This window comes from Nymphaea colorata, chromosome 3, assembly GCF_008831285.2.
Source record: "Nymphaea colorata isolate Beijing-Zhang1983 chromosome 3, ASM883128v2, whole genome shotgun sequence".
NCBI lineage: Eukaryota > Viridiplantae > Streptophyta > Magnoliopsida > Nymphaeales > Nymphaeaceae > Nymphaea > Nymphaea colorata.
Genome location: NC_045140.1, coordinates 24,828,037 through 24,855,208, shown reverse-complemented (window position 1 = coordinate 24,855,208; position 27,172 = coordinate 24,828,037). Strand labels below are relative to the sequence as shown.

The 27,172-nt window shown below is 38.1% G+C and overlaps 2 protein-coding genes across 3 annotated transcripts; one reads left to right on the top strand and one right to left on the bottom strand.

The window, feature by feature from the left end:
• Positions 1 to 516: 516 nt before the first annotated feature.
• On the bottom strand, positions 517 to 11,690 carry LOC116251439 (proline iminopeptidase). Of its 2 annotated transcripts, XM_031625717.2 has the most exons (12): positions 11,389 to 11,690; positions 10,289 to 10,491; positions 8,098 to 8,196; positions 7,907 to 8,017; positions 7,770 to 7,832; positions 7,542 to 7,635; positions 6,385 to 6,482; positions 5,731 to 5,832; positions 4,656 to 4,769; positions 3,654 to 3,728; positions 1,246 to 1,369; positions 517 to 820 (listed from the first exon to the last, which is right to left on the bottom strand). In XM_031625717.2, exons 1-11 carry the CDS (start codon positions 11,576 to 11,578, stop codon positions 1,274 to 1,276), a joined length of 1,245 nt encoding a protein of 414 aa, XP_031481577.1. In that variant the 5' UTR covers positions 11,579 to 11,690; the 3' UTR covers positions 517 to 820; positions 1,246 to 1,273. The 2 variants fall into 2 exon arrangements, with proteins under 2 accessions (XP_031481577.1, XP_031481576.1); XM_031625716.2 differs by lacking the exon at positions 517 to 820 and having other exon boundaries at positions 970 to 1,369.
• A 7,200-nt stretch (positions 11,691 to 18,890) lies between these two features.
• LOC116250981 (F-box protein At5g49610-like) lies at positions 18,891 to 21,810 on the top strand. Its single transcript, XM_031625008.1, has 2 exons — positions 18,891 to 19,055; positions 20,418 to 21,810. The coding sequence occupies exon 2, from the start codon at positions 20,418 to 20,420 to the stop codon at positions 21,669 to 21,671; it is 1,254 nt and encodes a 417-aa protein (XP_031480868.1). The 5' UTR covers positions 18,891 to 19,055; the 3' UTR covers positions 21,672 to 21,810.
• Positions 21,811 to 27,172: the final 5,362 nt, after the last annotated feature.

The window sequence follows — 27,172 nt, the reverse complement described above, 5'->3', positions numbered from 1 at the left end:
TTTTCATGACCAGAAATTTTTGGGGCGAAAACCTGGTCTGGATCGTTTAGGGGCGAAAAGGAGTACGGAGAGACTACCTATGACTAGCAACTAACTAGCTAGGGCAGGTTCTGATTGTCCTACGATTTTGATTCAATGAAAGCGCCAATTTTTTAGCACCAAAAAGCAATAATGAAAGAAAGTGAACAGCTTAATCGAAAAATTCACTAGCATATACTCGGATTCATATTTCAATCAAGATCATAAATTAAGGATGGAGGATCAGATTTTTGACAACCAAATCCAACCTAAAAGCAAATGAAAATTTGGAATGGATATCTCCCAATCTCATCCACTGAGCCGATGGGACCCAAGTAGGTGCACTGTGCAAAGATATATATATATATATATATAAAGAGAGAAAGAGAGAGAGAGAGAGAGAGAGAGGGGGGGAAGATCTATTTCTCCAAAATTAGATCTTTTACGGCACCTATAGAAATAGGAAAATAAGGGGCCGAAGAAAAGGTATAAAATTGCTCATATTTCTAAATGAGAAGATTGCTGCATTAAAAGAGTTTCAAAGACTAGTCATGGTTACTAGTAAAAGTTTCTACATAAAATCCAATTTTTTTCTTTCTTTTCTTTCAATAGATAAGCAAACCAGGCTTGGGTACTGGGTAGTCCCCTACCAGGCCGTGCCAACAGATGCACCCCTACTGTTGAACTCAACCTTAGCCAACTCAAAAACCTCTAAATGCTACCCACTTACCAGATGGATCGGATCTTTTATTTCGTTCTATCCCGCCCATCTCTTTGAGAACTTCCCTTCCCTTCATTTTTCCTGTGCCACAGGTGCAAAAGAAAATTTTTCTCATAGAAAAACTAGCAAAGTTTTCATTTCATAGCTAATTTTTCCTCTTAGAAAAAAAAGAAAAAAACCATCAAGATGATGCACACATATGAAACTGTATTCCATTTACAAAGTTCGAATAATGGAAAATTAACTCTTTTTCGCTTGCATTTTTCTTAATTTCCCCATTTCCACGCATTCCCTCTCCTTTTAAGGCCAACATAGCAACATGCACTTGGACGAAAGAAAAAGGCTGTGCAGCAAAGCATATAGGAGACACAGTAAAAGCAATAGGGGGAGAAAGCTTGGCAGATTATTGTTGCTTCTCCAACATACTATTGGAAATGTTACATTGTTTGATATGGCAGAAATCCTTCCCTGGATATTAGAAAAATGCCATTCCACAATCAACTTACCCAGATAATGGAAACTGGAGACTGGAGATTACTTTTGGTGGATATACTTGAGCTTCTCATTGGCTGCTACCAGCTCTGCTGTTATTCCAAGTTCATTTGCAGAGTGGCCAGCATCAGCAACTATCTGCCAGTATATAGTTTAGAACACTTTAGCTGTTGAACAAATAGTTCAGAGAAAAACAGTCTTCCATATGCATTATAAGACCTAGGACAGATTGCTACTTGCTCTGGCATAAAGAGCTTTCTATTTTAACAAACCAGCACTTTGGCGTGTTTATCAAATTCAAATACTTTCTACATCACACTTTGAGCTCCAGTGTCGTCTGCAATAATACCCTGCCCTCCCTTTGGAATGAGAGGTAAAGTATTCAGAGGGCTGACAATTGTTGCCACATCTGGTATGTTATAAAAAGTAAATTCCATATCTCTTGGCTAAAGGATATATGATTTATTGAAAGGACTTGGCCAAAGCTCTATTTCTACATATTTTTGAAATGACAAATCTAGCTATTACATAAAGATGCAGAAAGTGAACAAAGGAAATCAGAGGGCTTTTAACATCGATTGACACGCCAAAAATCTGCAACTTCAGAGAGCCCAGCGAAAGTTCAAGATCTCCACACCTTTTCCATCATGCCTCACTTTATCACCAAGACACTGACAACTAAAGCTAGCACACACAAATGGTGCAGGTGTATGGTGTTAGTGCAATGAATCTTCACATTTATTTTTAGTTCTATATGTGGATACTTTTCTTTTAACTGCAGTACAGTTTAGCATTTATTTTCCTTGTACAGGGGCATCTTGACTAAGGGAAGTACCTCCATTGTATACAGTGGAAAGGAAATGGAAATGGAAATCAAAATAGCAGGAGTAGAGTATCTTTTTGTGCCCTAATCTCCTCTAATTCTTCCCTAATTTTCTTCACAGCCTCCACATAAATCATCACCTATGTCACACAAGTGTAAAATGCAGGTGCAGGCACAGATGGGAGTGCAGCAATTTTCAGAAAGAAAGGGGTGCAAGTGTGGCGAGGCCACGGGGTATATAGATATATATAATTTGTTATATAACAATTTCATAGAGTTATTTATCCATATTTTCTTCTTCTTTGGTTTTGTAGTCTTATACATTGTTGTAAATAAATTTTCAATTAGGGCTATTTCACTCCAGAATTTATGTTACTTTAGGGCGTGAGGGTGTGGAACTTTAAAGGACGGTCCCATATTGTGTTGTAAGAATGTACCACACAGAAGAAGATGATAGTTCCTCTCTGAAGTATGGGTTTTCCTCAACTTCATGAAATATGGTATCAGTGCCATAATAGAGTGAAAAGAAGGGAACACAATAGACTGGAGGAGTTGTGTTGAGCATGCAATAGGGGTATGCTAGAATGAGCTGCATCTATTTATCTGTGAAGATTGGGGACATATGAGGTACGATATGTTGCATAAAATCTTCAAGTGTAATATGAAACAAGATTTGTGAGGATCAATCAGGATTCAAGTTTTTTTTCTTGATTGATTTCCTTGCTGCCCCTCTTGTTTTTTGGCTTTTGCTTGATTCCAAAGGGAAAAAAAAACGAAATTCAATTAAGAGAGTCTATTGACGGGTTTTTGAAGGCTCAGATTATGTTGGATGGAGTTGTTAACCAGTTACTACCGAAACCACAGAGAGAGAGAGAGAGAGAGATGAGGAGGAGGCTGCCAGTGATGAATAGGCGAGGATGTGAGGTGAAAAACAAACCCCATGAAAAGGGTCTTACATGCCTGTTTTTTCAAAAAAAAGAAAACAAAAACCACCAAATGACAAATTTAGCTTCCAGTGGTTTTTGACTGCACGCTGCTCAATGTTAACTTAAGCCAGGTGCGCATCTGACTTGGACATAAAAGGGCGATGTGGTCAGCTACACCCAACTCATGTTGACTGAGTTGCATGCCGTACCCAGGCCACACCTACACCTGAGTTGTGTTGGCTCAGGCATAGCCCCTTTTTTTGGCACATCTATGTTACAAAGACTATCACCCTCTTCTGGTCACTCATCTTCATCCAATTTACATACTTGCACGTTATAATGTTTTACACCAAATCACATATACCAATCATCTGAAAGCATAGAATCAGAAGAATCTATAAAATAAAGATTGGGGATTAATGAAGTTAGTTACAGGTCAAACATAAAATATAGAATCCAACTAATGGTTTCATAATTTGCAGCAAATTTTGCTTCTATTTCTTGAGATCATTGTATACGTCAGGATACGGAGAGAACAAAACCATCGCTAGTCTTGATACTCTTCAGATATTGTTTTGTTTTCCTTTCTTTTCAAATTTAAAAAGGATAGTGACTAAATGAAACATGTATGCAGTTTATGAATAACATAAGCACAAACATGCAACATCCTGACCTTAAATTCAGCTTCTGGCCATGCTTTGTGCAGATCCCATGCAGACATCATTGGGCAGCAAACATCATATCTTCCCTGCAATACATACTTGTTTACCTCTTGTGTAGTAATATCATGATCTTTCCTGATATATTAAAAGGACAAATGGAAGTACCACCACTTGTCATTCAATAAGTGAAAAACTACCAAAATGCACCATAGAAATAACTGTTGCAAATTTTACAGCTTCCGGAACGGGATTATAAGAAGGCATTAAGTTAGAACAGTTACACTAAAAAAAACATCCTAGAAGCAAAAAAAACAAAACAACACCTACGTATCTCACAACAATAACTTTTTCAGATACCGTATACATGATTCTGAGGGTAGTAGAATAACAACCACTGCAATTTACAGCTAATGGAAACTTCTGAGTTTATAACACCATGGAATTGGGAATCAGGAAACCTCTTCATATTTGCATCAGAGCATCTAAAAATGGGAACTGGGAATTAGGAAACCTTTGCATATTTGCAATAGAAAATCTAAAAATGGTCATACTGGTTCTCGGTGTTCGGAGCAAAATGCACTACAGTGACTTCAGAAACTTTTCCAATGATGAAGTTATACAACAGAGGGCAACCCAAAGGTTCCATCGTCAATATATTTTGTGATTTCTCATGGTTCACTCATTGACCACACACTCATATCAACATCTTGAATCAAATATTGACTAGTCATTATGATTATTACTTTCAAATGTGCAAATTAAATTAACCACCGTAGAGTTACTTCACCTTCAAGCCAGAGAAAACAAATTTCAAGCACAACAAAATCTAAGGAAAAAAAAACTCATATGCATTTATGATGAAAGAAGTTAGAAAATAGATGTACCTAAAGAACTAAACATAGATTGACCAGAATCAAGCTTAGAAAGTAGTAAAATTAACAGTAAAGATAATATTCACCAGCAATTAAGTAAAGCTACAAAAGGAACACATTTCAAGAACTGATGCACTATACCTGAACAATCACAGCTGGAATATGTCGTATCTTGTCAACATTATCCAGTAAGTGTGATTCACAAGGAAGAAATCCTTTGTTTATGAAGTAATGGTTTTCAATTCGTGCGAATGCCTGCCCACAAGTTCCAAAACCACAGACCTTCATTATGCACAAATGGATGATCGTACAGAAGAAACAAAAATATGTCAACATTACTGGCCAACAGTTAACAAGTGGTGCAGATGATGCTAGAAAAATATCTAAAAGCTAAAAAGTGAGAGTTTCATAGGAACTCATTGGCAATAGCATGATACATGATAATGGCTGGCGTACCCATGTCAACGTGCCATTTTTTTACACAAGTACACAAAACCAACTAGGCAAGTTCGAGGCGGGTCTGTGTTGAACCCAGTTCAGTCCAAAATTTTGAACAATGATTATATTTTTATTATGATGATTTTATTATAAAGAACGTTTTTAACATTAATGTAATGGGATTATATATACGAACTATCGAACTTATAAATTATGTTGCTTTTACACATAATTCATCAACTTATGAATTGTTCTTTATTCAACTCTGTGGATCATGCATGATCCATACATGTGTGTGTGTGTTGTACCCAGGCAGCCACATTTTACAAAATTCCATGTCCAAACCTGTACTGTAGTCACACTGATCCTGTACCCACACGCATGTGACTTACTCGATTAGCAAAAAAATCAGCTTAATAATACTAAGCAGTTCAGATGCATCATCCTAAGCATCTTAATGACTATCATAACTTAGTTAGTAAAGAATTTCCAGGCGATATGTTGATGTCATATCCAAATCAAGATGTCATATTACTTCTAAAGAACAAAGTGAAGGTTTAAAATATATGAATACAAATTCAAAGCCCATTATGTCCTTTTTTCTTATTGGGCAGAGTGACATTGGTCATGCTGAAGAAGAGGTACACACTCCCCTTGAATGCAATATCCAACAGTTATGTCATGGTTTACATTTCTCCCAATTGATTATTGCCTTTCCAACATACAGGAATATTTTGCACAATAACATGAATTAAACCAAAGTGTACAAGAATCACACCAGTGAAAAGCTATCATCATCCCCCTTCTGGATGTTTTCTTCATTTGGAAGAAGATGTGCTGTCATCAACTCCCACGTAGTCCAAATTCTAGCAGCCATTTTCTGGAAATTACAAAACCAAGTAAAATTTAAGTAAATAGGAATTAACATTTTTAGAAATAAAAGCTGGTGTGATCAATGCACAAATGTAGTTCTTGACTTCGGATGCTATTGTATCTTAGGGAAGAATCTACTAAAATGTTTCCATGGTCCAACCTTCCTTTGGCGTATTTCATTATCTTCCAAAACCAGGGGCGGAGCCAGAAAATTCTAGTATAAAATTTTAAATTCTTAAGGAGCACCAATAGTAAATGAGAAAAATAGCTTAGAAATATCAATATAAAAATATGTAGTTTTTTGGGGTCCTTGCCCACACCTGCCTCCACCCCTGTCTAGAACCCAAACAGATATGGCCAGCAAAATAGTTAAATGTGTTGGTATCAGGATAAATTTTTCTGTAAAGTTAATGAACAAGGTTATGGCAGAAAAATAATTATGTTGTGGCATTTGACACACTATGGCCCAACGTTCATAGGCCATAATCCCCATAAATAATGAATGCATGCAAATATAATATTCCAACTACTTGATGAAATATAGTTATGGACTTATGACCTGTATCTCAATGTCCTCAGAGTTTAGCCTCTTGTTGTATGCCTTAATAAAACTATCCCTCTCATTCTCTGGAATAAAATCTCTAAAAGGCTCCCAAGCTGCAAATATAAAAGTTCAATCAGCATACAGCATAGTAATTAAATAATAGGCATCATAGGCAGCAAGGCGTTATTAAAATTGTAAAATATTCAGCTTCAGAAGAGAACATGATAACATGATTTCTACAAGACTGCTACCAGTTCAAGAAATGCTGCAAAGGGATCATGCTTTTAGCTACTTCTAATTTTAGTCTAGAATTCTCATATAGTGCTGATGGGGCAGGTGAAAAAACGTTCAAAACATTAATATCAGATAGCTTTTATATATGTTCCTGCTTTTGTAAGCAACAACACCACTGATCGTGTAAACTTCTAGTTCCAGATAATAATGTTCCTTATCTGCTAGGCAACAATGACTGATAGTGAATTACATTCTATTAATTGCCGGCTCCACATCTTCACCTTCCTTGCCTCCTAAGGAAAAGTATAACTTCCAAAAGAAAGTATACACAGATAGCATTATATTCTATTAGTTTCCAAGTTTTGCCTGTTTTTGTTATGTAACCATTAAGAAAACAAGGCATAATGAATGTAAGCAGGTCTAGATTCTGCCAAGATGTGGATGTCGCGCAATTCAACTAAGTAAATGTGCCTTGAAACAGGGTGGATTAGGTTAGAACTTCCAACTAATTAGTTGTGCCTTGAACTTCAGATAAGACTTGGACTTGATAATGAAATCAATGAAAGTGAATCCCAGCTATCTCTGAAAATATTAGCTGAACTGGGTCTGAATCCCATGTGATTAGGTTGAGATCTACCATCAACATGCTTTAAAAGTTCAAAATCCTCACTTGATCAAGCATGCCAGTGGGAAGGATGACAAAATTTCCATCAACTACAATTACAAGATCATGCAAAGTCTACACAAACATATTCGACATCTGTCTCCACATGCAACAATTGAGTAGAGGGCTCCACTTTCATTAATTTTTTTTTTTTAGAAGTAATATGAGAAGGTAATCCACATTGGAAAGGATTATTAACAACAAAACATATCCATAGACCACAAAAGATTAACGGCTCTAAAGACTTGTCAGACAAAAAAGCAAGTATCAATACCATCTGGAAAAATAGCAGCAGCACCTCCCTCATAAAACCAGTCAAGCTCTTTCTTCCTCAACAAAAAAATGCCTCGAAGAATAATGCCTGTGACCTTGAGGAATTTTAAGAGCCAGGAGGTCAAAATGTCACAAGGGGTACAAATGAACGAGACAGTTTCTCAAAATACATAACCAATTTTATCTTGAAGGTGAATCAGAATGACATGGCAGAATGGCATTTTCTTACTTTGTCAGGATGTGATTGGCTGTAAGCCAGTGCTAAGGTACTCCCCCAGGATCCACCAAAAACCTGCAGAATTTTAACATAAACAGTTAAGTACCAAAAGTATGCTTTGAATGACATGGAAATAAGCAAAAAATTGCCTGCCACTCTGATATGCTCAAGTGTTCTCTCAGCTTCTCAATGTCTGAAACAAGGTCCCATGTTGTGTTGTCATCTAAGCAGGCATGTGGTGTGCTTTTTCCTGCACCACGCTGTAAACAAAGAGTCATCTCAGTGTAAAGTTAATATGTACTTATTGAGCACCATATTGAATTTAGGGATGGTAGAGAACCTGATCAAAGAGAATAATTCTGTAATGTTCTGGGTCAAAAAATTTTCTGTTGCTCGGGGATGTTCCAGCTCCAGGACCACCATGAAGGAAAACAACTGGCTGCAGAAAAAGGAAAATACAATGTGGAACTTTGTCACAAAAAACGTATATGGGTATTAAACGGCGAGGAGAAAAACGGGTATAATACGGCAAAGTTTTATATCTCGGGAATAAAACGGGAAAATTTCGGCAAATTTTTTTAAAAAATTAAACATTTAATACATCTTAAAAATTATAAAAAATAATAATTAATAAAAAACGGCAAAAACGGGAAAATAACGGCAAAAAAGGGAAAAAAACGTGTAATACAGGTATTATACGTGTTTTTTGTTTTTTGACCTTTTTTTTTAAAAAACGGGAATAATACGGGTATTATACAGCAAAAGTGTTTTTGGCGTTAAATACACGTTTTTTGTGACAGAGTGTGGAAGTCTATCATTACCATCCAGGGAATGTAGAAATAATTAAAGGGCCCTCAAAATCTTAATCTTTTAAGTGTGGAAGGCCTGTCCAAGCTCAGATGTGAGCATTAGGGTCCATTTGGTATTAAGAACAACATGTAAGTGTTCCATGAATCTGCCTCAAAATTGGGCTAGATTCATGGGAGACTTGTTCAAGTGTTCCATGAATCCACCCTAATTTTGGGGCAGATTCACGGAACACTCACACCTTGTTCCTAATAACAAACGGCCCCTTAGGGATATAAATGGTTTGAATCTTTGGATTTAGATAATCGGAAAACAGGAATCAAATCCAGTACTGCCAGAAAAAGCAAAATGCCAAAACCATGTCCAATCCATTGCATCCCTAAGACAAGAGTAGTCCATTTACAGCAGCCCCACAGCAAACTCATGATGCTACAACAATGCTCCCATTGAAATGGCATATTTTGTATTGGCCTCATTAGTTATGCACAAAAACACTGAATCTACTTTATTCAGAAAGCACTCATCCGCTACCTGCATAATCTCTGCTATTTCACAGAGTGCTATTCTTTTTCCACTTAAGCATGGATTGTTTATATGGCATTATGTACTTCTCATCCTTGATTTTGCTACAGATTCCGATAATTATACTCAGCGGACATTTTCACACTATGCCCAGGAAATAACAAAATTTTATGGCCATTCATATGGAACTCATCCAACAAACAACCATTGACTCCAATAATGTTATTTGTAATAAGTAGGCATATGATAGATTGAAAATTTTTATCCCATAGCCTAGTGCTGAAGACCAATCTTCCAAATTTCATGAAGGAGAACATAGAACATGGTTCAAGTCGATTGGTTTTATTTTGTATATTTTCTTTCTTCCACATGCACTTCCTTTTCTTTTTTTCCATTAACCACAATGTTCTTGATTCTGCTTCTTTCCCATACAATGTTCTTCATTCTGCTTCTTCCCATATTTCATAGGAAATCATCATGGCCAAGAGAAAGGTTGAATCACAACTACCCACCTTTCAGCCTCAGCCCATGTCACAATGTCAAACACCTTTGGGGATTATGACTTTCACTTTCAAGCCCCTATAAAGAGTAGTACAGGTGCCCATTTATAGTATCCTAAAATAAGCAAGAATGTAGATAGCTTGATGTTCATGTATTCTATAAATTGACCATGTCCCAGCATTAACAGCCATCTTGCAGCCTCTACATTTCCAGGGATTTATAGCATTGTTCAGTCGCTATTCTTGCCCAAAGCCTTCTAATGATTCAAAACAATACAGCTGCTTGAAATGCCTTAAAGAAGTAAAATCATCGATAAAGAGAAAACACTGTCAACAAGCTTCACTGGAGATTGTTCTAGCAGCATCTCATCCCTAACTAAAGTAGATCCAGGTCAACTAGGCAAAGCCACTCTAGCAATTCTTTAATTATTTCAGATCTCAGAACCGTTTAATTTTCCCATATCCAAAACAAACCTGCAGCAGAGTAAGTGGTATAATGAAGTAATTTGATTCTTTGGATAACTTCAATGTTCATATGAACTAAATGATAAATCTCGAAAATCCATTGTACAAGCTACAAATTCAGATCACAGAGTTAAGATGAATAAGCAACCAAACTAATTAGGATGAAAACATAATCAGTCTTCAATTAAAGAAGCATATCATGAGAAGGGGAAACAAACTGAAAAGGTAATAGCTCACATAGCCACTTGGATTTCCTGACTGCTCCCAATACAAAGTATGCTTCTCAGAGACCTTCAAAAATCCAGAACTATATGGCTCTAAAGGAGGGTAAGGATCTTTATTCAAATGAAGGGAATCTGGTGTCTCAACCATTGCCGTTCTATTATTTTGAACCCTCAGCAGAGAGGATATGTTACCACAAAATGAAACTCCTCTCTTTCCTGCATTTTGCCCACAAAAAGAATAAACAGAGACAAAATTAAAAACAATATAAGCATGATATAGAGCCTCTACAGCAATAGCAATTGTAACCATCATAATATGCCATCAACTTGGTGGCAGCATCTAGAAATCCCTGTTATGTGCATGTCAACTTCAGTCCATATCACAGTCGAATGATATTCATATTCTAAGGTCCAATAAATTCGGTGGTCGGCATAACCCCGTACAAAACAAGAAACTAACGGCGATCAGAATATCACAGTCGAATGATATTCGTATTCTAAGGTCCAATAAATTCGGTGGTCGGCATAACCCCGTACAAAACAAGAAACTAACGGCATCAGAATCCATTTTCAAATCTAACATCTCCAATCCACACGGAAAGCAGGGCACAGATATGATGGCATTCTAAAATCTTCTGTGCAAGCAATTCCAGCACATCCATACGAACCCCTACTCAGGAATACTAATCTAAGGAAAAACTCAAAACCATGACGACCGTACAAACCTTTGGTTGTCAGCGACTTCAAATCACGTAAGTAACAAAAGCTAACAGAACGAGAAGTGCAGCATTAAAACCTCAAAAGCATCAATCTATTTTGCGATACAACAACCCAACAAGAATCGGAAGTCCGCGTACGAAGCTCAGCTACCTATAGTGAACATTCACGACTTGAACACCATGAAGCCACTGGGTACAGTTCCTGGCAAGCTAGTCGATTTGAAGAAAGAATCGCAAACAAACAAGACATGAACAACTCATTAATGAGAATCCCAAAATCAATAATCAGACTTGAAAGACCCAGAGCCACCAAGAACTGAAACTGCCAGAAAACGAATCTCAGACACCAACAACCAATAATCAGGGAGACTGAACACAGGAGAACTACGCGTACCTTTCAGTGCCTTCGGGATGGAGGAAACGATCGTGGTGGCCCGAAAGGGAGTGCCCTTGGGTTTGCAGCAACAGTTTATAGTAGAACCAAGAAGAAAGGCAATCCGCGGATCCACATTCATCTTCGGGATTCGGTTTTGGTTTGTCCCAAACCCCAATTCGTTAATGTACGTGCCACGAACGCTCGTCATGGACGCGAGTCTTGGGTGCGATAAGAGTTGATTCAGATAGGCCTTCACGTTCTGTCATCGAGACCGTTACTAAGGTAATCGACGGCCGTCGGGAGCCCCATGGGTAGATTTTCTCCAGGATTACTGACGCGGCTCAGCTCATTTCGTGCCAAGTTAGATTTTTGTTTTGAGATCATCAAATTTGCTACACTTAAAAAAAGAACAAAAATCTGAAAGCTATGTTCAAGGATTCAATCAGATATTTTTCATTTGCCGGGTCAAAAGAGAGTCTCCGAATAGTATTTTTCAAAATCTTTACAAGCCTGAACAGTATTTTTCTAAATTTTTACTGGAACCAAATTAAAAATTTTCAAAATATTAGGTCGTAGATTTTAACGAGTTGTTGAAAATCTATACCAATGCTTCTTACATTTTTACTTATTTACATAATGGCTGCCCCCTTAAAAGTTGCAAAAACCCTTCGTCAGATATTACTAGCTCTGCCAATGAAAAATCCATATAAATCTTCTCCAACACAGCAAATTTCTGGGGTACTTAATTGATCTTAAAGTGCAGCGTTAGCATAAATTAATGAATAACAATTCACCAGACAACATCGAAGTTCCTAAAAGGAGAACATTATGTTTTTAAGATACGTGTTTTTAGAATACATAACTTAAAAACAGTATATTTATTTTTTAAAAATGATGTGTTCATAAATGTTATTTGATGGAACTCTAGTTATAATGACACGACATCTTGTGAAACAAGAACATGACATTATTAGAACCGAATAATATATGTCTAAGAACACAAAATATTTTTCTTCGGCAAACGCCGTCAAAAGTATAAGTCACTAGGGCTAAGATGTATAATTACTAGACAAGGCTACAAACAGGTAAGTTGAAGTGCAATGGAAGCGGTGCCCTGAAGCACCTAAAGCAGGCTCTGTATCATAAGGGGATGAGGGGTCGGATACTGTCAAGTGGTAGAAAACCCGGTCGCTTGAAAAAAAAAAGATCTAAGTTTGTTTAGCGTGAATCGCCACAATACTTGGCGCAGCTTCTTTTTCACATCACAATGCATTAATTTAAACACAGACGTCTTTTGTTGTGAACAGGAATAAGCAGCTTAATATGTAGGTTTCACCATGTGTAAAGAAAATTTGAACAATGAAAACTTCTTATATTCAGTATAAATTAAAGAGACTAGAAATGATGGACTAAATTATTTGGAGGATAGAAATATACTTTTATATTGATTAATTATGATCCGTATTGAGAGTAGTTCTTCTTATGATATTTGCTTAATGTAAAAGACTTTCTACGCAGTCTAATAAGATTTATGAAATATGCTGTTTGAGTAAATATGAGGACTACGTGAATTAATTATAAGTTTTTTTTTATTAATTTGGATATTGATGGTTTAAAAAGTGGCATGTATAATTAAAATTATTTATTTTTATTCCGATGTGAACAACAATTTGTTCATTGACTTAAAAAAAAAAGGTCGGCCCGTCGGGCCCGACCCGATAGCCCGGATCTCGACTCGGGGCCCGACCTGGCCTGGCCTGGCCTGTTTGGTAATAAAAATATGTTTTAATTATAAAATAAATTTTTAGTAATATAAAATATATTTTTAATAATAAAATACATATTATTAAATTTAAAAAAATAAAAAAAATTATTTTTTTAATTATAAACAGGTCGGATCGACCCGACCCGAGCCGCACATCAAGCCCGGGCCTGGCCCACCAGGCCGTTTTCTCGACCCGGACCCGATCGGGCTGGGTACCCGATGGGTACCCGACTCATTGCCCAGGTCTAGTGAGTGAGGTTGTGTGGTGAGAGGTCATATTAGCTTGCGATAATTTGAGTTGGGGTTAATGAAGTTGATTTTACATATGATATGTTCTAAACCATAAATCAAGTTGATCCATAAATCAAGTTGATCAGAACTTCTGTAAATAACTGAGAGAGAGAATGGAAAGTTTATAAACTCATGTTTATTTTGTATCACATGTACAGTTACATTTTTTGGAAAGTAAATAACTGAGAGAGAGAAAGGGACCGTCTAATATGTGTTGAGATTTTTCTTATATGGTTTAGCATGCATTTTCGCTTTATCAAAGCTTGATCTTATAGTAGACTTTTAAGTACATCTTTGCAAAACTTTATTGAAACCATGATGCTTCACAAGTCAAAAATATTGACACATCTACGTATTTGAAGTTACTTAAAACATTAAAATACTTACATTCAAGTATTTAATGTATTAGGTCCTAGCCATGTTGTCAACGATGTTGCAAGAGTCATACACTTCACACCTCTTTGTCCATGCCAAGGCGAGGTGCATCTTTGCTACCTCCACTCGTTGAGATGAAACATCTAGGCATGAAAAGACATGCCTGGCGATGAGGCGCGCCTCAAGAGTGCGGTTCACGCCTCAACCTTTTTCAAAATTTTTGATAGTGTTCTTTCTTTTTTTTTCTTAATTGGCATTCTTTCCTTTTGCTTCATCTCACTCCTTTTCTCTCAATTGTTCGCATTCTTTTTCATTCTTTCTATCACTCTCCCTTTTCATCGTGCCTTCTCTCAGGGACTGTCCCTGAGCCAAGGAGGGCTCGCATGACCTCAAAAAAAATAAAAAATTATATGTAAATTTCAAAAAAATTTACTTTTCTAAATGATATTTCAGCTCTTATTAAAATTTAGAAACTTTAATTTGGCCCCCTTCATAAAAAGTTTCTAGCTCTACCCCGCACTTTCTTGAAGCACCGGGACAGATCTTTGTTGAGTTTGACTCGATATCCGCCTTATCCACTCCACATTAATGCGAGCGAGAAAGAGCATCGCCCATTGGAGAATTTTGTAGTCATGTTCACATACATCTCGTCGTGGAGTGTGACACTATCTTTCGTTGCTTCTTTCCTTTCTTGTAGCGAATATTCAAACACATAGAATGCAACCCAACAACAACGAACTGTAGGAAAAGACGTCCATAAACTCCAACGAAGCCAATGTCCTTTTCAATCATTCTCGCGGTTCAACTCTCCTTCGTGGAAGTTCTTTGTATCGAGTGATGCTGGACCGACCCAACGCCACTAGCTATCTACTGCGTTCATTAATTAATTAATTAATTAAGAAGAATACAAACTATACACAACTGTTGCCTATCTGTCTTGTCAGATATGAATCTTTAATATATACAGGTAAATGAGTTCCATCACTTTCATTTCGAGATTTTTGGGTTCTTTTTTATCCCACTCTATCACCTACTTTATTTTTAAAAGAAACATAAACAAGAAAAGCAAACAAAAATAAAAAATAAAAAATTTTTGGCCGGCGTTTGGATTTGTGGGGATGCACAGATTATCTATCCTCTTTAGTGGAACAGACGTTGAAAGATTCTCGGTTAAAATAGTTAACGTCGTGTTGAATGTGTGCTAATTTAACATATTAGATAACTTACTATTCTCAATTTTTTTATTGAGTGAGTAAAAGAAATACTTCATCTACCATTTAATAAGAGGGTCGAAACCTTCACCCTTTCTCCTATCCCCCGCAATTAAAATTGCAGGTTTGGTTTCGGTGGCACCTGCTATGCTTCAATTGACAAGTAGATTGAGCAGAGTGAAAGTGGAAGGGAAGAAACTAATACATGTCGATTGTAGTGGAAAAGCAAAAACATGTTCATAAAATGAAATTTTAAATTATGCATAGTTGCAAGATTAGATTCCAAGTATTGTTCTTCAAACGCGACATGAACATTAGTATTAATAAATAGGAATGCTTGAGAAAATCGAGACAAATGAGTCAAAGGAACTGTTGGCTAACCATTAAAATGCGATGATTTCACACTTGGATCTTCGTATATACTTTGAACTTGAGAAAAGAAAAGAGCCAAGTGATAAGGCAAAAAAGATCTTATCCCTCGTCCGAATCGATTGGCCTACACGTGGTTTTTATTTGTTCCACAAATTTCACTAAAAAAAAAATGATTTTCATATATATTCGCTACCATTTTCAAGGGATTATATATTGAGATTGCGGGCGCATAATCCAGCCAGTGGCGGCCATGATTGCATTCATGGGCATTGAATTTGGAATTTTGGACTGCTTAATTTGTTGAAGAAACTGCATGAGAGATAGCTAATAATCTTAGATCCAGAATCATCATCAGGCAGTTCAGTACTACTATTAAAAGAATATTTCTATTCATTGTGTCTCTTCAAACTCACTCGGAGAGCAGGTATAGTATATCACTGCTACTTTGAATAAGAAAAATCTTCCCCTTAAATTAGCAGTTCAATACTATCTAACATTGCTCCAGAACAATCCAAATACGACTTACTGGATTCAGTAAAATATTTCCAAATCCCATTAACAGTTCAATTTCTGTTGTCTAAGATCGTATACGATTTCCGGAAACATTCATTTTTTATTATTAAAACCATTATTAAAGTCAATAAATGATTAACTCAATATATGTTTATGGCCAAGTTGATGGATCAGACACTTGTTTTGGTTAGATAGCTTTGTGATTCTGAAATAAATAAATAAATAAATATATATATATATATATATATATATATATATATATATATATATATATGAACAAGTTTTCCAGCTTCTTTAGACCTACCGCTCCAAGGAGTGGGTTCCATTTGAGAGAAAATTGCAAGAGGTGATCAAAGCCAACTTGCGCGATTGGCCCCTACACCGCTTGTTTTTCCCTGGCAATTTTGAACGAGTTTGGATCATATTAAACTTTCAGTTGACTAAGCTACTCATATTTTCAGAAGCTGGTCCAGTTTCGGCTGCTTTCCAGCCTGCTGGTGAAAGCAACCCTTGAATTGGATCTTGACAGATCTGTCCATCCACTGGAGCTATCTCATATTAGCAGATCAGGTAGCTTTTTCTATATATACAAGCTCTTTATTTCAAAGTTCGCATGCCTCATTCACAAGTCAAGCACGACATGTTTCATGTCCTCGTGGATTCCGCAGCTGGATGCATGGAAAATTGGCTTGCCGGTGTCATGATTTGAAACTTCAAAGATCAAGCAAGCCACTTAATAGGCTCGAGGTAGGCATGCAAATGAATTAAATATATCTGTTCGCGGGGGGCTAGCGCAACAGACGGGACAGAAGCTGGTAGGTGGCTAGTTTCTGTTTCAAACTTCTATAGTGACAACTCTATGTGGTGTAAAATGGACGACACTGATATGGAAGTTGCAGCATGAACGTATCGCCCTGAAATACCAAAAGCAAATGAATCAGGCATGTCACTTAATAGGCTCGAGGTAGGGATGCAAATGAATTAGGTATATCTATTCTCGAGGGGGGTAGCGCAACAAATGGGATAGAGGCTGATAGGTGGCTAGTCTCTGTTTTGAACTTTTGTAGTGACAACTCTATGTGGTGTATAGTGTAAAAGAGATGACACTCATATGGAAGTTGAAGCATAGCATGCTTATTGCCTTGAGATACCAAAAGAACGTTAACAAAAACAGAGTAGTGGAGAAGGCTTCGGTCTTCACTTGGACGATGGGATTAAATCCTCCCCACTCACCGAATAACGTAGTAATCTTATGCTAGTCATAGATGAATACGATTTTGAAAGATCATGATGTCCGACAAACCAAAAGTGTTTACACAATATCCGATTAAGTCAAATTCCTTAAAATCTAGATCCAACAAAAGTTTGAACCATTTATATGCCTAACCCCAGGAAATTAGCATAAATTATATAGCTTATGAGGAGACCAACCAATTCCACGTGAAGCGATTTGGAACCACTGCGTTTAAGATCAATAACTAGATGGTTGCCAATTAAGATAAGATGGGAAGTCCTTCGATTGATAGTCTTGAGTTTGAACCTGAAGATCTTTCCTTGATCGGCAAGGAAGAGTCTTTATAAAATTCGAAGAAAAATAGTCCCATCTGTTGCCAAATTAAGTCATGACAAACATGCATTTGAATTTTTTGCCCAAAATTAATAAGAATCCATCCGTCTTCTGGTCCATTCTTCACACGCACATGACATGTCGTTCCATGTAGCTGCAAGCGCACATCCGTCGTGATTGCCCACTTGATGTACAGGATTCGTCCACAAAGGCTCTGTTCGCATACAGCCAGTAGTGAACTTAACACACTCCATTAATGGACGTCACGTCACCAGTTCGAGACGCAAGGAAAGCATATCCGGTCGCAAAGTCAAAGATGGGTCTATTTGCACAGTCAAAGCCTGCCCCAGGTGCGCGCGTCACAGGGTTGACCTTTGGACGCTATATTGATATCCAATTCAAACTCGAATTTCAATATTGACCGGATCGGATGAACAAAATCTGGATCCAGTACGCGATAAAAGGTCGAAACATCTTATTAATTTAGTAATCAAGTCTACTGCGTGGGTTATAAATTAACTGACGTTCATAGTTTGCATTTCCTTTACACCATCAAGATGAAACACGAATTAGTCGTGGAAAGAAGATACGTGATTGAACTTTTTCAATTCACTGAAAGGTCACATATGATTTTTTCTTCCAAACGTCAAAGAGCGACTTATCTTGATCACTTTTCTTTAGCCGAAGCATGACCCAACCAAGTCAAATGGAAAGGCAATCAACTTGAAACTCGATGGCGTATCTATTTAAAATAAGATATAGAGCTTGACATTTTCTCACAAAGATAACGTGAGAGTTGTTGATAGAAGTAAGAAAGAGAAATTTTGAGTTTTTCTGGAGAAAAAAAAAACCACATACATATATTAATTTAAATCTGTCGGCTGCAAGATGTTGCCAGATGACAAAAAAAAAATCATTCTAAGTAAAAGTCAACAAAGGGACATTAACAATAGTTTATGGTCTAAACCATTTCAGTGAATAGTAATTTTACCTATTTAAAGTCATCCAATTCACTTACGAGGATCTTCTCATCCATGGCATTGGACGGTTGAGAGAAAAACATTAAGAAAATGATGTGAATTAGATAATAAAGGTGTCTATAATGATGAATGTGATCACTTTTGTAAGTGAAATGGGTGATTATATATAAAGATGGTTGGTGGCTGCTTGGAATGCAGCTTTTGAAATCGGTGATTGCCCCGCCATTAAATGATCATATCGTTTTCATGACCAATTCATTTGTCCAGGCTTGAAAAGCTAATTGATAATAGAATAAAGATGCCATAGAAAGGGGGGCCGGGTTTAATGTCATCCACCCCCGTGTTCCCCACATACGTCGACCACGGCTGGTGAAGGACAAGGACGGTGGCCCTCTGCGGCTATAAAATGACAGCAGCCATTGCTCGTGGAATGCATGCAAGCACAGACAGGCCGCAGAGCACCTCCGTAGAAGGAAGAGGTCTGCTTCGCTCTCTTCCTTTCCAGTGCTTTGCACTCGTAAATCCAAAGTTGGTAGGAGAGCTCTCGCCGGCGAAGATTGATTGCCGGCCGACTGGATTCGATTGGCTTTCAGAGGATAGATCTAGCACCGGTAAATTTCTCAACTCCAGTTTTTTTCTCCGAGTTAATTACAGCAGGTAGGAATTAGCAGGTGGTATGAGGTGAAGATTTTAAGTCTGCTTCTACTGCAGTCACTCTGCAATCTTGGCCTTTCTTGGAAGGGTGCTTAAGACCAACCTGACTTTTTTCCGGGAAAAAGAAACCGATTTTTCAAGTGGAAAACTCTCGTTCAGAACTCATTCACAAAGCCTAATAAATTAGCACCACCATGGCAAGGCTGAGACTGCAAATTTAGTAGAACCCTGACTTGATTTTGGGTCTTCCAATCGACACCTTTTGCAACTTGCTCTTACTATTACTCACTTTATGTGTAAAGCTAATTGTAGATGTAGACGTATGCCCTGAAATTTAGCGTCTAGATCTATTTAAGTATAAAGTTGATCGTTGTGTGCTCATGTTCTGTGAGAATAGAGCGTAGATGTTCTGCAGGTTGCATGTGAATCAGCCCTCTCCATCCTTAGCCAAAGATATCCATTTTCTCTTAAATAAACTGCGAACTTTTTTTCATTTTGCCGAAAAATAACGCCTTCGAGATGAACGCAGGATGCCAGTCTAGGCATTAAGAACGCATACCATATTTGCAGATTTTCTGTTTTAGGAGCGTAAGCAGGTCAGGACCCTTTTATATATATATATATATATCAAGATCGATCGGACGCTGTGTTCTGGGCGGCTGGCCGAATTCACTTTATATACATACATATAGTCCGCAGTTCTCGTGCATGTTTACTCTGAGAAGAATTTGACGTCAGATCATCTCCTGCGCCGTGGTCAACTTCGCTACGTTTTAGTCATCGTCACCTCTGTTTCCCCGCTAACATAATTTTTTTTGTCTCTTTTGGGAAAATTTCCTTGTGAATCTTCCTGCGCACTTCCATGTCTTTGTAGTTACTTTGTTGACAAATCAACGAATCGGGCCCTTGGCCCAAAACTGGACTCGAACTTGACAAGCTAAAATTAACCCGGCCAGTTATCTTCTCTTCTACTAAATCACTGGTCCACTCGGACTCTTATCCACGCGACAAGATCTCTCCCTCCCTCTCTCTCTCACTTTCTAGACGCCAAAAACTATTAAAGAATTTGCTTTGAGAAATAAAGTATTTGTATATTTAAAAAGTCTTCAAATATTAAAAAAAGAAGAAGTTAAAGCTGACTTCCTCTCCTCGCCATTAATGGCGGGGTCAAGTGGTACTGTAGTACATCCCTGGTTCCCAGTACCATTCAATAGCTGCATGTGTTGGTGAACGATTTTGAACTTGGAATTATTTTGCTAACTGTTACACTTGGTTTTTCAATCAAGATCCATTTACTGATCATCTCTTTTGCATCTCAGATGATCTACACGATGGAAGAAGGTTGCCCATTCAACGAGGACATCTACAGAAACATACTATCACGCTTCCCGGCAAAATTGCTTCTGCAATACAAGATCATATGCAAGCAGTGGAATTCCATAATCTCAGACCTGCACTTCACATCCGAGCAGGCTCGCCACTCCTGCACAGCAAAACAAGAGTTCTTTGCCTCGATCTATTCCAAATCCTCAAGATCCTTCCTGTGGAACGCTTCATCAGCAGGCATCCCCAGTTCATTGCAGGGCTTCCTGCAGCAGAAGGGTGCCGACCTCGTTGCTTCCTGCAACGGCCTTCTGTGCTGCTGGAACTATGACGGCCTCTCGAGCTCCGTTTCTATACTGAACCCCATCAACATGGACTTCTTCACCCTTCCGCCACCCATTCAAGAAGAAACACCCATGGATCCCGAGTCGCCCAGCAGGTTCTCCACAGAGACCAGCGTTGGTTTGGCGTTTGACCCTTGCATAAGCACCCCCTCCTTCAACTACAAAGTGGTTCTCGTCCAAGCCCTTGTTTCAAAATGGGAAGCTTCATACGAGTCTTGCCATGACGTTAAGTTCCAGATTTACTCGTCCCAAACTGGTGCATGGGCTATGTCAAATGAAACCAATGTCTGCCGTACTGTTTCTGATTCATGTCCCGTCTTTCATGGTGGGATCCTGTTTTGGCTGTGTATTCGTGAACACATCCTCGCTTTTGATGTTGAGAAAGAAGAGTCCTGGTTGATGAAGTTTCCGTCGGGAAACGTGGAGGAGAAGATCATGAACTCCAACTCGCCTCCATGTTGGGATGATGAATGGCTTGGAGCTTCAGAGGGAAGCCTCTATTTTGTGCGGACGGGGATCACTAGGCTGAATATATGGACTGCAGAGAGCTGCAGGCCAGATGCTAAATGGTTGATGAAGTACAGCGTCTGCCTGCAGACTGTGGTAGACAATCACTTTTATCTGCTGAACTCCATAGTGAAGAAGCCAACGAACTGCAGTGATGAGATGGTGTGCCTGAGAAAGAATTCGCATCTGAAGCTGCACGAGATGGACACGAAGCTCTTTCATCCACTGTGTTACTGTGGTGATGGCATCGTGCTGCTAAGGGCTGCTGATAGCATCCTCTCTTACAATGTGAAGACCAAGAAGCTGAACGAGCGTTTAAATTCTCCCAATATGAACTTTGTCTGTGTGTACCCTTACAGCAGCAGCCTGATGTCCATGAAACTCTTTCAAGGACATTAAGGCAAGGCAACCCAATTAAGGCAAGGCAACCCAATAGGTTAGAGAGAGAGAGAGAGAGAGAGAGAGATGGTGTTAAGGCTTGCTTAAAACTTTATGTTATGTGTAGTATGCTTATCTATATACTAGAGTTTCAACTTAAAGGAACAATTAGATCTTAAAATTTCTTCTTCTTCTTCTTCTTCCTCCTCCTCCTCATGAATTGTTTGATTATCAACGCAACATGAGAGATAGATCTCTCTCCATTCTGCCAGGCGTGTGAATATCTCAGACCACCTGCGCGTCTATCTACCCAACTGTTGCTCCTTGTGCCTTTGAAACTCCTAGCTTGCCTTCTTTGCCTCCACAGTGGATCTCACTAACACATCCCAGTTGCTTCTTTTTCTTGTCTTTCATCTTCACTTGGCAGGCACCGGTGGCTCATTTGTTGCTCATAACATACACAAAATTTTGACAAACTTCCTTCCATAAAAACATAATAGGAAAAACCACAAAGAGGACCTCAAACAAAAAGACAAAAATGGCCTTATATGGGGAGTGTGCTAGGTTGTGATGCCTCTACTAGTGGATAGTATTCAATACAGCCTTTAAATCTAGGGGCGGAATTAGGATCAGTATGGGTCTTGGCTCCACCTCAATTAAAATATATATATATATATATATATGTAAATTAAAAAAAATCATTTGTTTTATATAAAAATTTTGAAAAATGATATTTCAACTATAGTTAGAATTAAAAAACTTTAATTCTGAAAAATTTCTACCTTCACCCCTGATCAAACCGAAGCACCGACAATGCTCCAGCACTCAGCCCACTTTGACCATTCTAGTGGAACTTAGTAGTTGAGAAGGGTCCAACCAAACCGACTCCAACCTCGTCCTTTTAGTCAAATGGAGTGATTCATTTCACATTAGTACAAGCAGGAATTGGATGCATGTTTTGTATATCTATGTCCACACACATTTTGCATTGATATCTCACAAATACTTATAGTTTTTTAACTTATTCGCTCACGCTTTCTTCTTTCAATAATGCAAACAAAATTGAAGAATTTGTAGGAGTAAAAGAAAATCAAGAACAAGTTGCACCAACATCGCTTTCAATCATTCTCAGTTCTCACAGATTCCACACTCAACTCAACGAGCAAAAGAAAAGAAAAGGAGATGAGCATGCCACCGACGGTCAAGTTGGTATTAAAATTATATTTCCTATGTCCACATTACACATAAAGAGAGAGAGAAAGAGGAAAATATCGTAGCCGCCTCAAAACAAATACGTTGTATCACTTGGAGATTTGGTCCAGGGTATGAAAGTCAATTGCCCCAAATCTGGAAAACATAAAAATAATACGGAATATGAGAGAGACTTTTTCAGATGGCCGAACGGCCGGAGAAAGAAGGTGACGGCATTAAATTCTAATTAATCATGGGCAGGGGCCGGAGTAAGGGGGTTGCATGGGCTTTTTTTTAAAAAAAAAAAATTATACGTAAATTTTAAAAAATTTCATTTGTCTTATATAAAAAAATGATGAAAAATGACATTTTTGCTCATATCAAAATTTAGAAACTTTAATTCCACTCATTTATAAAAAAATTTATAGCTTTGCGGCTGACCATGGATTCTTTTAAAAACTATTCATTCTACATGAGTTTTCATTGTAAAGCTTTAAATAAGACATTTTTTACCTAATGATCTCCTTATTATTAACTGCTTCTTTTAAAAACTATTCATTCTACATGAGTTTTCATTGTAAAGCCTTAAATAAGACATTTTTTACCTAATGATCTCCTTATTATTAACTGCCAACGCAGCATTGGACATCGGAAAATTAAGGGATGATTTCCCACTAAAATTGACAGTTAGTGGAATAAATATATTTGCTTATCTATCTAAAAGTACAAGCCCCATTCTTAAAGCGTATGTCCCCGTTGTCATCTGCATTGGGCCCTTCTTTTAGGTGTTTTGCATTAATTATTGAAGTTAATCAAACTGTCAATTGAAGCTGTTTGTTAAACAAATGGCTTTAAAGAAAAACAAAGACATGACGTATATATTAGAATAATGTGCAAAAGTTAAATTATATAACTATGTTTTTCTTCTTTTTTTTTCCAAGGAAAAAGAAAAGCCACGTTTAAGAGTAAGAAAAGGATGAACTATCCACCAGAATATACTTTTTCGAGAGAGAGGGACATTATGTAATTTCAAACTTGTTAAAAAACTAAATTAATTTAGTTTAAGAAATTAAATGGTAAAATTTAATTTTCAAAAACTCAGAATCATACTCCACACCCATGTCTCAATGCAACCCAGAACTAAGGAAAAAGGGTGTGACCTTCATGGTTTATTCTTGGGACAATAAGTTGTTAACCTCCTACTCACAAAAAAAAAATCATAATAAATTCTAAACAAAACGTCTACGCAAGTTGAAATTGGTTTGTTTATACTTCAGAGTTTAATCCTAATTTAGAATTATTTAAACTTGAAATTGGTTTAAGCTTTTACGCAACAGTTGAAAAGTGGAAGACATTTCTAACGAAACACCAATGGATTTAAAGTTCAAAATTTATTTACCGCGCATCTTGTTTTCTTAATTACCATGCTTATTTTTCTAATTATATATGAAAGTCACGATCTCATGAACGACGAACTTTGGGATTTCTTCGTGCCGGCGAATGTGACACCATGTCCACTCTCCCTTTTTGTTCCATATTTAGAGGTATCTGCAACCTTTAGTCAAGGCCACGTCGGCATCCAGGTAAAACTTATCTGAAATAAATTTTACTTGACTTGTTATAAAGAAAGCTGGCGGCAACCCTTTTAAACTGAACTGAGGTGGAACCAACTACAAGTTTTCGTAGAAAGTTCTTCGACGTGTTTGGCTCACAAAACAAATTATTCTTGATACCTGAGATCGAGTATCCCATGAGCCACTTTAGGAATCGGGAATCTCTCCCCACTTGACGCACTGAAAATATTGGCAGACCCAACTTGGTGGCTTTAAGTGGCTCTTGCTCCGCTTTCGGTTTGAGACAAAAAATCCCCAACTTGACTGCCGATTGAATTGTTAGGTGTAATGTCTCCTAAAAAAAAAATCAATGACCAGGGACACGAATATGTGTAAATAAATGGCAACTATGAAACACTAATATATCCGGTCCGTGTGGACAATTGCCTATACAAGCCGACATGTGCCTCTGGTAATATCCAAATTTGTGGTCTAAGAAAAGTAATAAAGAATTACTGGAAGAGAAACAAAAAAAAAAAAAATCTTCTCTATCTTTGTTCTAATCATGCACTAGAAGCCTATAGCTTCCATAATAGGAACTCCATCCGCTCGCTTTCTTCTTTCTACGTGCTTTTCAATTGCAACAGCGACCGCTATGGGCGAGAAAGCGTCGCAGCTTCTCACCCTTCACTTCATAATCTCTTCCTTCCGAGAACTGCTATGAACTTCATCGTCTCCCCGTCGCATGCGTGTGATTTGAGTTACCTGAAAGAATATGGTTCGTATGAGCGAAAGTTTAGATTTAAGACGTGAAATATTTTCAGTTTATCAAGTCGTGAAATTTTGATATGATTAAATATGAAATGTACGGTTAAAGACGTGATGCAATTGGTGCTAGGCACCGATTAGGTCGCTGGAGCCTACTTGGGGTCAAGTCAACTTGTTTTGTCATGGGGAGCAATCAATTTGTGAGCTGACCCCCACCTCCGAGTGGGCGCTCCCTGGCCTGGCTCTTTCCACCGGTGCCGGCAATTAAAAGCTAAACCACGTGGCTCAAGACTCTTGCCTTCAACGCTGGAGTTTGACTGGAAAGTGAAGAATCTTGTATGCACGCCGTCTTGTTCAGATGCGTGCAAAGGTCTTGTCACACTCGGTGTGAAGTTGAAGTGTTGCTTTATACTGCTGTTTATAATTCCGGCGCCTGTCTCAAAACTCTCTCCCAACTGGGCATTCGTTTACCGACCACCGTAGTTGGTGAGGAGAGTGGAGGAATCTTAAAAAGGTAGGAAGTTGAAGATCGGAGAACATGACCGTCTCCGCCGCCATCTTGTCGTTCAAGCTTCCTCAGAGGTAACCAGTTCGGCTTTCTCATGGTCTCAGCCTTGTAAAAAGTCATAAAAGTTTGGATTGACTGTAGTCATCAGTTCACACCGAAGGAACCTTCCCTCGTTTTAACGAGTTTTATCTCAAGGTTTCTCCAATATCATCGTAAGTTTTTGGATGAGATATACCAAAATCCGAACCTTACTCAGAGCTGCTTTTCCATCCAAATTCTTCGCTTCTTTTCCGATGAACGGGCGTTGGGTGGGGGTATCGTCGTAGAGGCCCCCTACCTTCTTCGCTTCTTTTTCGAATGAGGAATTAAAAAAAGAAAACAGAGGGAAATCGTGGAGACGCCGGCCGGAGAATCGTGCATAAACATATGGGCACCGCAGATGCTGCTGTCGTGACCGGACGCTCTGGAAATCCTATCCGGGGACCCATTTAACAAAGTAGAACGCATTTAAGATATGTTTCACTTGAAATTTAACAAAGTAGAACAATAATAATAGAACAGACGACTCTAGAGACCTTAGCTCCAAGCCAACACGAAGTTGTGGATTTCTCTGCATTGCCGAAAAGAAACAGAAAGTCGTAACTTGGCTGAACGGTTTGAGCTGAATTAAGCCAACTGCAGCAATCATATGGTTTTCTTGTCTTCTTTTTTAATGAATTACGGGAGGCAAAAGGAACCTGATGCAAACATGTCGTATCTGCAGGATGCTATTATATTGCTGCATCAATACTCCTATATAGAGTACCTCTTCCCTACAAAGCCAATAGAGCAGTCTGTTGAAGTGAAGACAGCGGAAGTTCGTCCACACCCAAGTGCTCCAGCCACGAACGGTCACCTCTGTAGAAAGCAGCAGCAAGAAAAGGAGAGGAAGAGTTAGATTAAGGGGTTTCCTTCTTAGGGGCTTCTCAAAGAGTTATTGCCGAGTGTTTTTTCAAGTAAAGAATTGCTGAGCTTAAATAGGCCAGTCCCTTAGGTTTTCCCCTCAGCCCAACAGCGGTTTGGATGGGGGAGAGATTTCAGCAAAAGGATGATCATCATCTCGTAACTGCTATGCAGTTACGGGATATTCGGATAGGGCTCAATGGCCACTATCCAATATCTCCCACTTGGCCATGAGACCGCCAGTTTGCATCCACTATATGTGGGTTTTCTTCATTGATCTAGTTACGAGGTTTTCCATAATTGGTTTATTCATCATAACATAAAACTTATTCAAGGTTTGCAGCGAGGTTTTCCATTCAATGGTTTTTCCTTCGCAACTTTTCAAATATATCTTAGCCCCATATGGGCTACATGCTTTGAAAACAAATCTTCAGATATCCCCTTAGTTAAGGGATCAGCCACCATATCATTGGTAGGCAAGTAATCAACCGAGATTTCATTTTTCTCGATCATTTCATGAACATAATGGTATTTCACCATTATATGTTTACTCTTTGAGC